Here is an 18,104-nt window from a genome sequence, read left to right as displayed (position 1 = left end):
GATATATACAGAGAAAAGAGTCGGCCCGAGAATTGAACCCTGTGGTACCCCCATGGAGACCGCCAGAGGTCCGGATAACCGGCCCTCCGATTTGACACACTGAACTCTATCTGAGAAGTAGTTGGTGAACCAGGCGAGGCAGTCATTTGAGAAACCAAAGCTGTTGAGTCTGCCGATAAGAATGCGTTGATTGACAGAGTCGAAAGCCTTGGCCAGGTCGATGAAGACGGCTGCACAGTACTGTCTTTTATCAATGGTGGTTATGATATCGTTTAATACCTTGAGCGTGGCTGAGGTGCACCCGTGACCAGCTCGGAAACCGGATTGCACAGCGGAGAAGGTATGGTGGGATTCGATGGGATGACTGGGATGAATGCAGAAGCAGATTTAAAGAGCAGGACAAGACACCCTCTTTTTGACTGATGATTGGCATAAGGGCATGTCCGTGATAGGTTTACAGTGGTGTAAAGTACTTAGGCAAAAAAGTACTACGTAAGTCGTTTTTTGTGGTTTCTGTACTATTTATATTTTGGACAACTTTTACTTTTACTCCACTACATTCCTAAAGACAATATGTAGTTTTTACTCCATACATTTTCCCTGACACCCAAAACTACTCATTACATTTTGAATGCTTAGCAGGACAGAGTTATGGTCCAATTCACGCATATCAATATAACGCTTTGTCATACCTTCTGCCTCTGATCTGGCGGACTCATTAAACACAAATACTGCGATTGTAAATTATGTCTGAGTGTTGGAATGTGCCCCTGTCTGTCCGGGAAAAAAAGAATAGAAAATCGTGCCGTCTGCTTTGCTTAATATGAGGATTGGGAAGTATAGCATTTACTTTTACTTTGTACTTTTACTCAAGTATGACAATGTTGTACTTTTTCCACCACTAAACTATTTTTTTACTTTTACTCAAGTAGTATTTTACTGGGGGACTTTTACTTGAGTCATTTTTTATTAAGGTATCTTTAATTTTACTCACGTATGACAATTGAGTACTTTTTTCACCACTGCTGGATTATATAATTATGATGGTCATAATGCTTCTTGACGGTGTCATAACGTGTATTTTCTTAGTCCAAGTAGTGACACAGGATGTTCTATCGATTGTAGTGTGCGTGTGCGTGTGTGTGTGTGTGTGTGTGTGTATTTGTGCGTGCGTGCGTGCATGCCATGCATGTTTGAGAGAGAGAGAGTATAGTGCTTGGTTAGTATGCCACTAGAGGGCAGAGTAGTATAATATGACTGTGCTATATCCAGGGGTTCGTCACTTTGCATGATAAAGACAAATAGAACTGCAGATGGAGATGAAGCCCATATCCACCCTGCTCAACACTTCTCACATATCTGTGGCTGCATACAGTACATACTCTTCTGATCTACCTCGGACATAGCCATAACCATATTTACTATATCCCCTGTGTGTGTGTGTGTGTGTGTGTGTGTGTGTGTGTGTGTGTGTGTGTGTGTGTGCACGTATTGGTGTGTGTGCAGTTGTAGCAGGTCAAATCAATAACTAGAGCAGGGGTGCTGCTAGGCAAGGGGGAGGAGGGATGAAAACACATTAAGCTTTCACTCAGCTTCAGATCGAGTACATCAACTTCGTCACCACGTGCCCTCTTCATTTTATGTATGCTTGCTGTCTAAATTTTACTTGTCTCAAAATCAGCCAATCATTTGCTTGAATGCACGCGTGTGTATCTCAGCATACGTGCAAAAATTCTCCTTCGCCCGTCCTATTACCCAGAACGCAATCTTTCTTTTTCACCTCTCGGTTTTCTGTGAATAATTTTAATTTACAAATGCAATTATGAGTCAGATCCATTATTCATCTACCTAGCGCCACAGCGTGCATTGCCATACAATTATGCATGAGCCCTATCCAGTCTTAATTACTTTGACATGGCAGCAGCCTTCTCTCACTCCTTGGACTGGTCAGTGTTGGGGAGTAGTGAACTCTATGTAGTTCAGTTTGTAATTTAAGTTTTCAAAGTAACTTCAGTTAAGTAAAATCTATTTTTCTTAAGGCTGCTTTAGTGTAGCTTAACTTCTTATAGCATAATGTAATTAGTAGCTTGGTAAACTGTATTTTCGGAGTAGTTTCCCAACACTGTCTGTGGTGCATGTGTTTCCCCTTTCTTCAATTTGCAATAGAATGTCAGGGTGTATTACTCTGGTCATCTTTAAAAGTCAAGTTATGCTGGCCAAGCATGCTCAAGGGTCTAAGCAAACCTCATTCAAAGAGAAAAAATGCTGTAGATAAAATCAAAGGAAAAAGTCACACCATTTCTGCTTTCTATGACGTCAGTCACATCCAACTCTGATCCCTACTCAACAGACAGCTGCGCACACAGTCCCCTGTCAAACTCTTCTCACAGTCTATGTTTCCCTGTGTGTGTGTGTCTGTGTACACCACACGTGTGCCGGACGGGTCCTGCTCTGCCTCATCCCAGGGGTTGGGTGACCTGGGGTGCTTTTGGTTCCGTCCGTCTGGCCGCCGCTTCTGTATATTAATGAACTTGTCAGTCATCCTTGCGTTATCGCTCACCCATCTTCCTGTCTTCGTCCCTTCTGTCCCCTTCCTTGATAGTCACATCCTCAGGTCGTTCTCACAGGGATCTTTATTTTATTTCTAATTCTCATCCAAACATTGATTAGGCAGACATATCCAGCCCCGTTCTAGTGTTTTTGAACATTCTGCTATATGTGGTTCACAAGTGTATGTTCTCATGCACAAGCAATTTAACATGCTGTTTCACCCAAAAGAGATGAGGTACACTCTGAAAGGATATGATGTGTTTTGTGTGAAAAGGACAGATCTTTGTATCATGTACCACAACAAGTTTGACATTTTCACAAAAGACCCCCTACAAACAATTATTCAAACAATGCTCTGAGCTGATTTCCCAGGCTGCCCGGATCATCACAGCTGGAAAAACAGTTTGTGGTTTGGGCTCATGCTTTTTCCCAGACTACGCCAAGCCGCCATCTCCCGCAGCACAGCTCCGTCCACAAATACAGCCCAGCCTTACCACAGCCACAGGCTGGCCATGGAGCCCTAACAACCATCCAGCCCAGCAGCACACTTTCCCATTCACACACAATGTAACTTACTGAACTCTCACTGGCATTACTGTAACAGACCCACAGGGAGGTTGTCTCAGCAACACCCACAGAAACAATAATTAAACCACAGGATACGACTACAGTACATGCTAGATGCAGGCGTGCCCTGTATCATCCTTGAAACCATTTTTCAATGGGAACCTATTTGCTCTCTGGAATGATACCGAAGTAGTTTTTTGTTTATAGCTTTGAGAATATTAATTCCAACATGTTGTTTAGGATAGAGGGTGCAATTCACAGTAATATGAGAGAGTAATAAAAAGACAGGTCACTTTTAGCCATGTTAGATTAAACCTGATGCATTAACTGTTTATTGCACTTGCTCTGGCTGACAATGATATACACAGAGGCTGTAAACTGGATTTATGTCAGATGATTTGGAGCCTCAATTAACACGCTTATAGCACTGTCCAATGTTTTTTCTACTCCTCTTGTGTGGCTTAGTAGCCAGCATTTAGTTGCCATGTAATTATTAGGAATAGTTTGTTAATTACTACTCATTATTGCTCATTTGATAGTGTGTATTGTTAGTATTTATTACAAGGTAAGAAACAAGTTGATCATGATAGTCTATCTACTTCCAACTAGGAACCCAGCTTTTGATGCCCTGGCTTTTTTTTTTAGAGAGGCACTCTAAAATAAAATCAATGTGCTATTGTATTTTTCAACAACGCACATGGGTTAGGCCATAAATGTTACAAAGTGGTGGCACCCAAATGTGCCACTGCCATCCTGTTTGAGTGGCCCGCCTGTTGCATAATCCCGAAGTACATAGCCTCAAATTGCCTATGACTAGCAATGGCAGTTACACGCTGTGCGTGTGTTTTGTTAGTGCTAAACTACGAACCCTCACACTACTCTACTACTAAACACATATTCCAATGATGAGCTGAACTGGTTCCAAACGTTGATATCTCAAATCTCGAGGTTATTGATGTGTACATGTTGGTGGAAAGGAAATGCCCTGGAAGTAACACCCAGACTATGCTATTATTGATATCTTGATTGAAATTAGTTTGCTTGTTTTGGGTGGTTCACGCGTGGGAATTCAGGCACACATAAAAGAGCTTGTTGGCAGATTTTATAAGATATTTTATGGTGTCTATAAAAAAATACCGTGCCTCTTCTGTTGTGGTTTCAGTAAGTAGGCCTATTAGTCAAACAATATCTGACACATGCACTAATCCATCATTTCCCCAGATTCAAATTAGAGATAGAATGAATTACAGTTTGAGTAACCTAGGATCAATTCACAAACACAAACAAATAGCACAAAAACCTAACTGCTGGGAACTGCAATTACTGGAATCCATTGTATTTGTTTGTGTTTCTATCGGTTCCTTTTACATTCATGGGAAAGGGATACTTTTCTCAGAATGCACCGTAATGCACAGTAATGATATCATACACAGTAATGACTGAGGCAATGGTCTTAAGAGTTCAATAAGGGTTAACAGAATCATGGCATAAATTTACAGAGATTGGTGTATTTCCGCAGAAGTTTTGTGTTTATAGTGAATGAGAACAATAGTTGAGGGGAGCAGTCCTTTTGCCGGCTTCCTGTAATTGAGGAGATTTTTCTAGCAAAACAGGAGCAGGTGTGACTCCTTACAGTAGCCTACTGTACATGCTCTCAACTGTAACAAGAACTAAAATATCTGGTCTTTATTCAGCCTTATTTCACAGACAGATTAGCAAGACAGAAAAGGATGTTTAAAAGGATGTTTACCCTTACCCTCACCCCTTACCCAAAATAGTATTTGGTAAATAAACAAGCATTTGGTAAATAAATCTGTCCCTGCTCACTGTAGTTTTAGAATGACTGAAACTGTTGGAGACTGAGAGTAAACACAAGAGATGATCGCAGCGCCTCCATCGTCTTCACTGAGTAATGTGTTTACATATAATCCCATCTCCTCCGCTCCGAACAACACCTGCCTCCTTGTTTCTGCCTCAGGCAAACAGGAGTTGACAACTAGGGTCATAATACTGTGGATAACATCTGTCTTTAGAATGAGTATCGGTCTTGACTAGATATATTTAGCGTTCTCCAAATACTGAGGGCACTGGCACACAACTGTTTGTGTATGCTTGAGGAAAATGAACATTCATGTTTCCTTTGCTATCTACCTTGATTTGAATAATATTTTTGTTTAAAACATTTCAAATGAATTCTGTAAAAATAGGAGAAAATCAAAGGTAAATACGCTTTTTTCTGACGTCTGCGCACATGCAGCAGGTCACCACCTACAATTTGTTTTCATATGTAGAAAAATGATTTGTTTAGATTTGTGGAAGGCATATCATGTCTTCTACTTCCACTTTTTGCAATACACTTAAGGTTGTCAGTACTAAGTCAGCAAAGAGCTTCTCAACAGTTTCCTAAAAAACAAACATTTATTTAATTTATTTAAATAAAAGTGGTGTTAGTGGACAATTGCTTGCACAGGCAAACAAAGAAAATGACATCTACTTACAATACAGTGCCATTGTCAGTACATAAAAAAACGAGCCGACAACAGGTTTGTCTAGCAGTCTTATGGGTTACCCAAACAGTTCTGAGCAGTATACAGTGTTACAATAACCACACTGGGGTCAAGGAGAAGCAAGTCACTGGTCCCTTTGATGTGTCTGTTTTAATTTGTTCCCTCACCGCCATTTCTCTGAGTAGATTGTTGCGGTTTCATGACAGGTATAGCTTTGTTACATTAGAATAATGACTTTGTCTTTTGATAAGCGAAGAGAAGACATTGAAAGAACACCAAACCTGGTATTTTCATCAATTTGCCTTCTCCATTTTCCAAATGTGTATTTAATACCCTGATCTCATTATTTATATCTAATGACATGTAGATACACAGTGCGTTCTCCACCCGCGCTTACAGGAGACAAAATGGCTGTCTCATGGTCAGTTTCTAGTTTTTCCTCCATGGTATCTCTACCACTTATAAGAAGCGAGTTCTGGAAGCCTTGAGGGTGTCATGAAGACAATTCCCAGGATCCTGCTGGGTAGACACAGCAGCATATAGCTCTTCCTCCCCCCTGGACTTCTGTTACATCTTAACCTTTCATACAAACATGTTGCTGATCCTGCAGCATCACACCTCCGATACCTCACTCCTCACAGGTATGTGTAAATCTAGGGTGTGGTGGCAGAAGCGGTAGAGCACGGACCAGCTGGCCTTCTGCTTGATGAAGAGTCTTAGCTTGTCCCTGAAGGTCTCCCCCAGGAAGCTGTAGATGATGGGGTTGAGGCAGCTGTTGGAGAAGGCGGCCAGGTTGACGATGTGGCCCGTCAGCGGGTAGTCGTGCCACAGGTGGCCGCTGAAGGTGCTGCGCTGGGCCGGGTCGTCCGTGCCATGCAGCAGCTGGATGCTGATGAAGATGTTCTCAGGCAGCCAGCAGATGAAGAACACCAGCACCACCACCCCGATCATCCTCAGGGCCTTCTGTCTGCGAGGCCATAGGCCCCGGTGCTTCTGCGCCCGCATCAAGATACGCACGATCAGCGAGTAGCACAGGCCGATGACGGAGAAGGGCACCAGGAAGCCGATGGTCACCTCTAACCACTGGATCTCAAAGACGTTGGCGAAGCAGAAGTGCACCTCGCCACGGTGCTGGGTCTGGACGATGGTGAAGGGGAGCAGCGTAGCCAGGATGGAGGCCATCCAGATGAGGCTGCAGCTGAGCTTGGCGTGCTGCATGGTCCTCAGAGGACTGCTACTCATGGAACTGGCCAGAGCCACGTAGCGGTCAAAGCTCATCCATGTCAGGAAAAAGATGCTGCTGTACATGTTGACCTGCAGGAATAAGGACATGAAGGTACACAGAACAGCGTACTCATAGTACTTCTCATTGAGGTTGAAGACCTCGATGAGGGAGTCTGCCACCAGGATGAGGTCTGCGACCGCCAGGTTGACAAAGTAGAGGTCCGGGATGGTCATCTTCTCCCTGTGGTTGAGGTTGACCACCAGGATGAGTATATTCCCAATGAAGCCGATGGGAAAGAGAAGGATGGTGTAGAGGCAAGAGAGGAAGAGGCCGATGGTGTAGAACTGATAGGTGTCTGGGTTCTCAGACGCGTCCGTGACGTTGTAGTCATATGAGGTGTTCAGTTGCTCCGTACCATTGACATATACCTGAACCAGAGAGGTGGTCTGCACTTCCATACTGCCTGTGTCTTTGCTTCGAAGGTCCTGAATCATAGGTCATATAGCCTACATACTTCAATCGTGTCAGTGCCCGATTCTCTGTCTCAAAAGGTTCTCTCATCTATGCTCCATTTGCATGCTGACAGAAGTCAGTTCTTATAAATATATACATATGTTAAGGGTTGTCTGACCCCATGTTGATATCAAGGTTTGCCTAGCAATAGATGACAGAGGGTACAGACACAGAGCAGCACCTCCATGTTTTGATATCACCCCTTCTTATCGGCAGAGGCTGCTAGGGCTTACATGATCCATGTGGTCCCACCTGAGGACCAACATGTACTTAGGGACTTTGCTTCTTTCTCTTTTTTTGAGCCGTTTGTTTTTCACACGTTCTGATTCCAGTGCTGGCTTGTCTCATCCAGTCCATGTGCATGTTTATTCACCCAACCTCAGCCTGTGACGCTATTGCTGTGACACCTGAGCTGTGGAGAAGACAGAAGAAAAAAGTCATTACATGAAAGAAGGATTAGGCGCTCAGCAGCCTTTGGTCAAATGACATATGTCTGATTGTCTGTCTAGTGACTGAGCACATATCAAACTCCAAAGGACCAGAGGTTTCATCTCAGGTAAAATGATTTACTGGTATCGAACTGTATACACAGCAATCAATCATATATGATGGTTGAACTCAACAGTTTGTCTCTACTAATTCCGAGATGAGACGAATTTCATTGGTGGTTACCAAAGGACATTAAAATGCACATTCTCAGGCTTAAACAGATTCATTGAAAACCTGCTGCTTTGAAATCTTCAGCCAATCCTAGCTCAGTCTATCAGCCTGCTCCAGACTTAATTTTTATTAATTGGTGGGATGGTGGGAAAATAGATTTCGAGCTAATTAACATTGAACAAAACCATTCTAAATCTGATGTTTTGGCTAGAGCGGGGCACATGCTTTCTATCACGTAAGAGACAGCCCTTGTTATATTCTTGATAAGCAAATATCATTAATCAGTGAGATGATATGTTTATATTCCTAAACAGTGACGCAGTAAAGACATTTCATAAATCAATGTTCCATCAATGTTTTATTCATTTAACCTTTTATTTAAGTCAGTTAAGAACAAATTCTTATTTACAATGACGGGTTACCAAAAGGCAAATGGCCTAATGCGGGGACAGGGGCTGGGATTAAAAATAAAAATAAATTAAATAAAAATATATGACAAAACACACATCACGACAAGAGAGACAACACAACACTACATGAAGAGAGACCTAAGACAACAACATAGCATGACAGTAACACATGACAACACAGCATGGTAGCAACACAACATGACAATAACATGGTAGCAACAAAACATGGCAGCAGCACAACATGGTACAGTAGCAGCACAAAACAGGGTACAAACATTATTGGGCACAGACAACAGCACAAAAAGCAAGAAGGTAGAGACAACAATACATCACGCAAAGCAGCCACAACTGTAAGTAAGAGTGTCCATGATTGAGTTTATGAATGAAGAGATTGAGATAAAACTGTCCAGTTTGAGTGTTTGAGAGTTTAAGAGTCAATGTGCGGGGGCACCGGTTAGTCGAGGTAATTGAGATAATATGTACATGTACAAGTTATTAAAGTGACTATGCATAGATAATAACAACAGAGAGTAGCAGCGGTGTAAAAGAGGGGAGGGAGGGCAAATGCAAATAGTCTGGGTAGCTATTTAATTAAATGTTCAAGAGTCTTATGGCTTGGGGGTAGAAGCTGTTTAGAAGCGTCTTGAACCTAGACTTGGTGCTCCGGCACCGCTTGCCGTGCAGTAGCAGAGAGAACAGTTTATGACTAGGGTAGCTGGAGTCTTTGACAATATTTAAGGCCTTCCTCTGACACCGCCTGTTATAGAGGTCCTGGATGGCAGGAAGCTTTGCCCCAGTGATGCACTGGGCCGTACGCATTACCCTCTGTAGTGCCTTGCAGTCGGAGGACGAGCAGTTGCCATACCAGGCAGTGATGCAACCAGTCAGGATGCTCTCGATGGTGCAGCTGTAGAACCTTTTGAGGATATGAGGACCTATGCCAAATCTTTTCAGTCTCCTGAGGGGGAATAGGTTTTGTCGTGCCCTCTTCACAACTGTCTTGGTGTGCTTAGACCATGTTAGTTCGTTGGTGATGTGGACACCAAAGAACTTGAAGCTCTCAACCTGCTCCACTACAGCCCCGGCGATGAGAATGGGGGCGTGCTCGGTCCTCTTTTTCCTGTAGTCCACAATCATCTCCTTTGTCTTGATCCATTTGATCCATATTGTCCTGGCACCACATGGCCAGGTCTCTGACCTCCTCCCTATAGGTTGTCTCGTCGTTGTTGGTGATCAGGCCTACCGCTGTTGTGTCATCGGCAAACTTAATGATGGTGTTGGAGTCGTGTCTGGCCGTGCAGTCACGAGTGAACAGGGAGTACAGAAGGGGACTGAGCACGCACCACTGAGGGGCCCCTGTGTTGAGGATCAGCGTTGCGGATGTGTTGTTACCTACCCTTACCGCCTGGGGGCGACCCGTCAGGAAGTCCAGGATCCAGTTGCAGAGGGAGGTGTTTAGTCCCAGGGTCCTTAGCTTATTGATGAGCTTTGAGGGCACTATGGTGTTGAACGCTGAGCTGTAGTTAATGAATAGCATTCTCACATACAATTGAAGATTGAAGTTTACATTCACTTAGGTTGGAGTCATTAAAACTCATTTTTCAACCACTCCACAAATTTCTTGTTAACAAACTGTAGTTTTGGCAAGTCGGTTAGGACATCTACTTTGTGCATGACACAAGTATTTTTTTCCAACAATTGTTTACAGACAAATTATTTCACTTATAATTGACTGTATCACAATTCCAGTGGGTCAGAAGTTTACATACACTAAGTTGACTGTGCATTTAAACAGCTTGGAAAATTCCAGAAAATGATGTCATTGCTTTAGAAGCTTCTGATAGGCTAATTGACATAATTTGCGTAAATTGGAGGTGTACCTGTGGATGTATTTTCAGGCCTACCGTCAAACTCAGTTCCTTTTTGCTTGACATCATGAGAAAATCAAAAGAAATCAGCCAAGAAAGAAGATTGTAGGCCTCCACAAGTCTGGGTTTTTTTCAGAAAAAAGATTGTAGACCTCCACAAGTCTGGTTCATCCTTGGGAGCAATTTCCAAACGCCTGATGGTACCACGTTCATCTGTACAAACAATAGTACGCAAGTATAAACACCATGGGACCACGCAGCCATCATACCGCTCAGGAAGGAGACGCGTTCTTTCTTCTAGAGATGAACGTACTTTGGTGCGAAAAGTGCAAATCAATCCCGGAACAACAGCAAAGGACCCTGTGAAGATGCTGGAGGAAACAGGTACAAAAGTATCTATATCCACTGTAAAACGAGTCCTATACCAACATATCCTGAAAGGCCGCTCAGCAAGGAAGAAGCCACTGCTCCAAAACCGCCATCAAAAAGCCAGACTACGGTTTGCAACTGCACATGGGGACAAAGATCGTACTTTTTGGAGAAATGTCCACTGGTCTGATGAAACAAAAATAGAACTGTTTGGCCATTATGTTTGGAGGAAAAAGGGGGAGGCTTGTAAGCCGAAAAACATAATCCAAACCGTGAAGCACGGGGGTGGCAGCATCATGTGGTGTGGGTGCCTTGCTGCAGGAGGGTCTGGTGCACTTCACAAAATAGTTGGCATCATGAGGAAAGAAAATTATGTGAATGTGTTGAAGCAACATCTCAAGACATCAGTCAGGAAGTTAAAGCTTGGTCGCAAATGGGTCTTCCAAATGGACAATGACCCTAAGCATACTTCTAAAGTTGTGGCAAAATGGCTTAAGGACAACAAAGTCAAGGTATTGGAGTGGCCATCACAAAGCCCTGACCTCAATCCTATTTGACAATTTCAGGGCAGAACTGAAAAAGTGTGTGCGAGCAAAGAGGCCTACAAACCTGACTCAGTTGCACCAGCTCTGTCAAGATGAATGGGTCAAAATTCACCAAACTTATTTTAGGAAGCTTATGGAAGGCTACCCGAAACGTTTGACCCAAGTTAAACAATTTAAAGGCAATGCTACCAAATTCTAATTGAGTGTGTGTAAACTTCTGATCCACTGGGGATGTGATGAAAGAAATAAAAGCTGAAATAAATAATTCTCTCTACTATTATTCTGACATTTCCCAATCTTAAAATAAAGGGGTGATCCTTTCTGATCTAAAACAGGGAGTTTTTACTAGGATTAAATGTCAGGAATTGTGAAAAACTGAGTTTAAATGTATTTGGCTAAGTGTATGTAAACTTCCGACTTCAACTGTAGGTGTTCCTTTTGTCCAGGTGGGAAAGGGCAGTGTGGAGTGCATCATCTGCGGATCTGTTGGTGCAGTATGCAAATTGGAGTGGGTCTAAGGTTTCTGGGATAATGGTGTTGATGTGAGCCATGACCAGCCTTTCAAAGCATTTCATGGCTACAGACGTGAGTGCTATGGGTAGCCATTTAGGCAAGTTACCTTAGTGTTCTTGGGCACAGGGACTATGGTGGTCTGCTTAAAACGTGTTGGTATTACAGAGTCTGACAGGGAGAGGTGGAAATGTCAGGGAAGACACTTGCCAGTTGGTGCATGCTCAGAGTACACGTCCTTGTAATCCGTCTGGCCCTGCGGCCTTGTGAATGTTGACCTGTTTCAAGGTCTTACCCACACACACCAGCTGCGGAGAGCGTGATCACACAGTTTGCCGGAACAGCTGGTGCATTCATGCATGTTTCAGTGTTACTTGCCTCGAAGTGAGCGTAGAAGTAGTTTAGCTCCTCTGGTAGGCTCGTGTCAATGGGCAGCTCTCGGCTGTGCTTCCCTTTGTAGTCTTTAATGGTTTGCAAGCCCTGCCACATCCGACGACCGTCAGAGCCAGTGTTGTACGATTTGATCTTAGTTCTGTTTTGAGACTTTGCCTATTTAATGGTTCATCAGAGGGCATAGCGGGATTTCTTATAAGCTTCCGGGTTAGAGTCCCGCTCCTTCAAAGCGGCAGCTCTAGCCTTTAGCTCAGTGCGAATGTTGCCTGTAATCCATGGCTTCTGGTTGGGGTATGTGTACGGTCACTGTGTGGACAACGTCATCGATGCACTTATTGATGAAGCCAATGACTGTTGTGGTGCACTCCTCAATGCCATCGGAAGAATCCCGGAACATACTCCAGTCTGTGCTAGCAAAACAGTCCTGTAGCTTGGCATCTGCTTCATCACTTTTTTATTGATCGAGTCACTGGTGCTTCCTGCTTTAATTCTTTCTTGTAAGCAGGAATCAGGAGGATAGAATTATGGTCAGATTTGCCAAATGGAGGGCGAGGGAGAGCTTTGTATGCGGCTCTGTGTGTGGAGTAAAGATGGTCCCGAGTTTTTTTCCCCTCTGGTTACACATTTAACATGCTGATAGAAATTTGGTAAGACCGATTTAAGTTTCCCTGCATTAAAGTCCCCGGCCACTAGGAGAGCCGCCTCTGGGTGCGCTTTTTCCTGTTTGCTTATGGCAGAATACAGCTCATTGAGTACGGTCTTAGTGCCAGCCTCAGTCTGTGGTGGTATGTAGACAGCTACGAAAAATACAGATGAAAACTCTCTAGGTAGATAATGTGGTCTACAGCTTATCATGAGATACTCTACCTCAGGCAAGCAAAACCTTGAGACTTCCTTAGATATCGTGCACCAGCTGTTATTTACAAAAAAATACAACGTTAATCTAACCCTGACTGTTTTGCACATTATCCCATTTTTAATTTCTCCACGTTGGTCTTAGCTAAATAGTAGTCTAAGCTACACTGTAAAGGAAAACTAAGTTATATGGTAATTTGGGGATATTATCAACAGGAAAATACCATGAAACCGTTTACTGCAACATATTGTAAATGATGGTGCATTGTGAGAAAACGATGTAGGAGGGGAAAGAATTGCTATATTTCGAATGGTACTGTCATCCATCCCTGTACCGTATTTTTTGGAGGGTCAAAAACATTTTAACCACTACTAGGTGCATGGTATTGTTGTTTCTGGCTCATTCAAATATTTTGAGGCGTGCCTTCTAAGAGGCTATATTTGTTCCACCCATTAGTAAGAGTGCTGTACCAATTTAACCGATATGTGGTGTGCAATATGAAATACAGTAACTTACATGCTTCTTTGCTGCCTGTAATTTACTGTTAAATTCACAGCAACCCCTTTACAGTGTAAATAATATCATGACACTTCCCGTTGCCTGTTTTCCGTCAGTGCAGAGGGAATCTTGACCTTTAGCATGCGTTCACACTCAGACCCTCAGTCTTTTCATTTACACCCAGAGGAAAACCTCTGCAATATTAATGCTGCCTCCTCTCCCCTGAGTGCCGGCTTTCACAACCATATCTCAGCCATGAAGCATGTATGCACAGGAAATTAAAAAGAAACGGTATAAATGAGACATAGGGATCTCATCTCACAGGGAGAATAGCCTCTGAGCCATCTGAGAAACATCCAGGAAGCCTTACTAACCCAACCATGCAGTATATTACCATTATCCTTTGGCAAACAAACTTTGACTGTCTGTTCAAACAGAATGAAGGATTTGACACTTAGAGCAATACATCCTCTAACTTTTTGACAATGCAGCCTCAAACTGCTGTGATGGATTTGAAACATATTGCCAATGAAATGGCACTGGCAGTCCTAGAAGGCAGATAAGTGTAGAAAGACATGCCAGCCCACTTAGATTAGACATGGGGACTTTATTTTGATATGGACCAAGATGGATGGCTGATCAGGAATCAACAGGACCCACATTAGGAAAGCTAAGATTAATATAATTCCCTTATAAAGGCAGTTGTATAATTCAAAGATAAACATACTGGTACATTTTATTTGACCCTTTATGTCATTTAGTACAGTCATATATGAAAACTCCTGTTACCAGGAATAATTTTATAGCCTGAGGCAGAATGATGTGAGGCATTCTATCTGTATTAATTGGCTCAATATGTAATTTGTTTATCCTCCATCTGCACTGTCTATAAGCAAGGCTGGTGACCCCATTTTGCGTTATTATACAGCTTTGGTCATAACACGCCATTTATAAGCCAGCTAAAAAGCTTAAGCACCAGTCAAAAAGCTCCCCCAATGGCCCTATTGCCATCAAGCTGGGCATCTATCTCTAGATACTAAGGAGGGGTTCTTTTGTTGTGGACAGAAGAAGAGATGCAAGGTGCTGGTGAGACATGAGACTTGACAGCTCCCTGTCTCTCTAGGGAAACAGGATGTCAATCTCCCAGTTCAGACATGTAGGTTAGTATGGAAAAATGAAGAGCGGATAAAATAAATTATACATCACAAATCACTTTCTGTTCACTGGGCACGAAGGTACAAATGGTGCATCAACCCCAAAAGCAACAGACATCTTATCCACACCAGGCTGCACATGTTCATTTTCTTTTGTAGAATGGACTCTTTAATGTCCTCATTTTTTACACAATCTTAAATCTGAAAATAACAACTTGAACTGTCTAATTTGTAACACCATTGAAGTGAAATTAAATCTGACAATGAGCAGAGGAAAAACCCCATTCATCTCTGGTCCTGATCTATTGAAACCTCCCATCCAATTCAAGTTTGCACCTTCTCCTTCTAATATCTAAGACTATTTATTTTTTCTTCAACTCTGTAGTAGTTATAAAACAGCTACAATATCACACAGGGATGGAGAGCAGAGAAAACCACTTACTTTTCCGTGGTGGGCTTGTTGTCCATCCAGTGTGAAGCTCCAGTGCAGAAGTCAGTGGAGTGTCACCGATTTCTAATCCCCATGTCCAGCTGAGGCTGCACTCACTGCCTGCGCCACCTGCTGTTCACCCCAACCCAGGGAGAGAGGGAGAGAGAGAGAGGAGCCAGAAGAAGAGAAGGAGAGAGCGCTCAAGCAAACGCGGGAGCTGATCACTAGACCTCCTCCCTCATGAAACTTGCTTTGTTTGTGACCATGCTTGTTCCCTCACTCATCTACCCCCTCCTCCTCCTATCCCCTCCTCCCTCAGACCTCTCTCCCTGAACCCTCCCTGAATTGCTCAAAGCATTCAGGTTCCGTGACCTAATTATTAACCCAGAGAGGTGTGTGGATGCTATGGGATCTTCTAAAGGCTCCGGATGTATCTTGGCCCAGGTCTCTATGTACATTGTCCATAGACTGTAGCCTGAGAAAACAGCCTCGTCTGTAGAGTCCATCTAGTCTGAGCAAGGAAAACAGCGCTGTACACATCCCGTCAGAGAATACAGTATATCGTTTGTATAAGGTCATAGTCATACATCACTATACTGTATATACTTTATAGACATATAGTTATGCCTCTCAAAGGAGTTTGCATTGACATCCTGTTCACAGCAGATCTGTTTAATGTTTCCATTGCATAGTGAACATATTTCACTAGTTTCGAAAAGCACTGAAAAACATTTGCCATAGGACAGCCTGACTGGGTCCAACTGGAGGGAATCTGGCATGAGTGGCTTTAATGTGGAACTCCAGTAAATACCACTGATGCCACTTTTACCAGCCTGCTTCCAATGGAAAAACAGATGATAAGAAAGCTTACCAGGCGGTACACTGTAAATAGATTTGTTAGTCCCAAAAGGGTATGCAGAGCTCTCAATCACAAAACGTTTTAGTCACTACCTGTTTTTGCATTGAATACTCGTAGATTAGAAGATAATTATTGGTGAACACCCATGACTATAAACAAATCTTTTTTCAAGAGGCCAAATGAGGACAGCCAAGCATGGCTTCCTTATATTTTACAGGTAATAGTTGACCCCGCTATGTATTAAAAGCAAAGTGAGTTGTGAGTTTGCCCCATTTTCCTCATAATTACATTTGATGTCCTTTAGAGGCTTCTGGTTTCGTCAACACAGCTTTGTTATCAAGATGAGAAGAAAAGGAGGAGTAAAGAGAGAAAGCAAAAAAGAGGGAAGATAATTAACCTCCGAGCAGAATACATTTTGACGAGAGAAAAGAGGAGAGTGAAAGAAAGAGAGGGATGGACACCACATGATGCTTAGATGAGACTTATAGTTGAACACTTCCTGTGAGGTTGGTCCTCAGTGTCAGCAAGTGGGAAGGTAAGCAGGTGCTATGGCTCTAGGGGTTAGAATAACATCAACATCACTTTGAAGCCAGCCAGTCCCAGACTGTAGACCCAATTGAAGACTTTATTAAATATTTTATGACTGTGTCCCTCTTCTTATTGCAGTTGATGGTGGATAGTGTAGTGCCTCTGTGACAGCTGAGCTATCTGACAGTGTACAGAGCCAGTCTGTGTTTAGATACGGCCATCTGGTGGATGGAACGGAACTGCTCATGTAACTACCATACTAACTGCTCTACATCGCCATTCACACCGTGTAGCTGAGGCAGGCAGACTGATGCTGCTCATTTTGGCCTTGACACCAAAACAGGAAGCTCTTCTTCACAGGGGCCTTATTTCTTTATGCATTGTGTAACTGATCTCAGTACAGATGCACAGGCAAACACACAGAGATCCTGTTGGCATGAACAAATTATTTCCACACTAAATTATATACTGAGTGTACAAAATATTATGAACACCTGCTCTTTCTGACACAGACTGAGCAGGTGAATCCAGGTGAAAGCTATGGTCCCTTATTGATGTCACTTGTTAAATCCACTTCAGTCAGTGTAGATGAAGCGGAGAAGACAGGTTAAAGAAGGATGTTTAAGCCTTAAAACCTCTACAGGATCGGTCGCCTCTACTGTGGATGGTTAAGATAACGTAGGCTAATGTGATTAGCATGAGGTTGTTAGTAACATGAACATTTCCAGGACATAGACATATCTGACATGGGCAGAAAGCTTAAGTTCTTGTTAATCTAACTGCACTGTCTAATTTACAGTAGCTGTTACAGTGAAAGAATACCATGCTATTGTTTGAGGAGAGTGCACAATTATGGACTTGAAAATGTATTAATAAACCAATTAGGCACATTTGGGCAGTCTTGATACAACATTTTGAACAGATACGCAAGTTTTTTTCTTTGTATTATCTTTTACCAGATCTAATGTGTTATATTCTCCTACATTCATTTCAAATTTCCCCAAACTTCAAAGTGTTTCCTTTCAATTGGTATCAACAACATGCATATCCTTGCTTCAGGTCCTGAGCTACAGGCAGTTAGATTTGAGTATGTCATTTTAGGCTCAAACTGAAAAAAAGGAGTGGATCCTTAACAGGGAGAATAGCACATTTCAATCATATAGCTACAACATCGAAACAGCTAGGAGATAATTCACAAATAATGAGAACACTCATCCCAACACCCATTCATAATGCATTCATATCACACAGTCATGTAATGACTTTCAATGGGTTCCAGACAGTATGAATACCCACCCAGTGGGTGAGAGGACCTGGTTCTGTGTACTGTATGCCTATTGGTGAATTACAGTGGTGCTCCATACAGGGTGCTGTAGGAGCCGGACTACATGACTGCCTGTCAGAGCCCAGTGGATCGCGGGGCCCAGTGGTGAGGGTAACACACTCTAAAGAGGGCCAGCTTCCTGGAAGCACGGCTCACCCATGCACCATAGAGACTCTCTAGTCAACATACTGTAGCTTTCATGTCCTCTCATAACCCTCTCTGAATGGCTGTGCGGCTAACATGCCCCGTAGAGTGAGTGGGTCATTATGACATTGACTTATTCCAGATCAGGCCTGTCTCCAGGATACAGTGTATTCGGAAAGTATTCAGACCCCATT

At 42.9% G+C, this 18,104-nt stretch overlaps 1 protein-coding gene across 1 annotated transcript; it reads right to left on the bottom strand.

The window, feature by feature from the left end:
- Window positions 1-4,790: 4,790 nt before the first annotated feature.
- Window positions 4,791-15,290, bottom strand: LOC115198768 (G-protein coupled estrogen receptor 1). Its single transcript, XM_029761031.1, has 2 exons — window positions 15,068-15,290; window positions 4,791-7,774 (listed from the first exon to the last, which is right to left on the bottom strand). Exon 2 carries the CDS (start codon window positions 7,341-7,343, stop codon window positions 6,237-6,239), a length of 1,107 nt encoding a protein of 368 aa, XP_029616891.1. The 5' UTR covers window positions 7,344-7,774; window positions 15,068-15,290; the 3' UTR covers window positions 4,791-6,236.
- Between the last annotated feature and the right edge of the window lie 2,814 nt (window positions 15,291-18,104).

This window comes from Salmo trutta, chromosome 1 (assembly GCF_901001165.1).
Source record: "Salmo trutta chromosome 1, fSalTru1.1, whole genome shotgun sequence".
Lineage (NCBI taxonomy): Eukaryota > Metazoa > Chordata > Actinopteri > Salmoniformes > Salmonidae > Salmo > Salmo trutta.
This window is presented reverse-complemented; position numbering and strand designations above follow the sequence as displayed.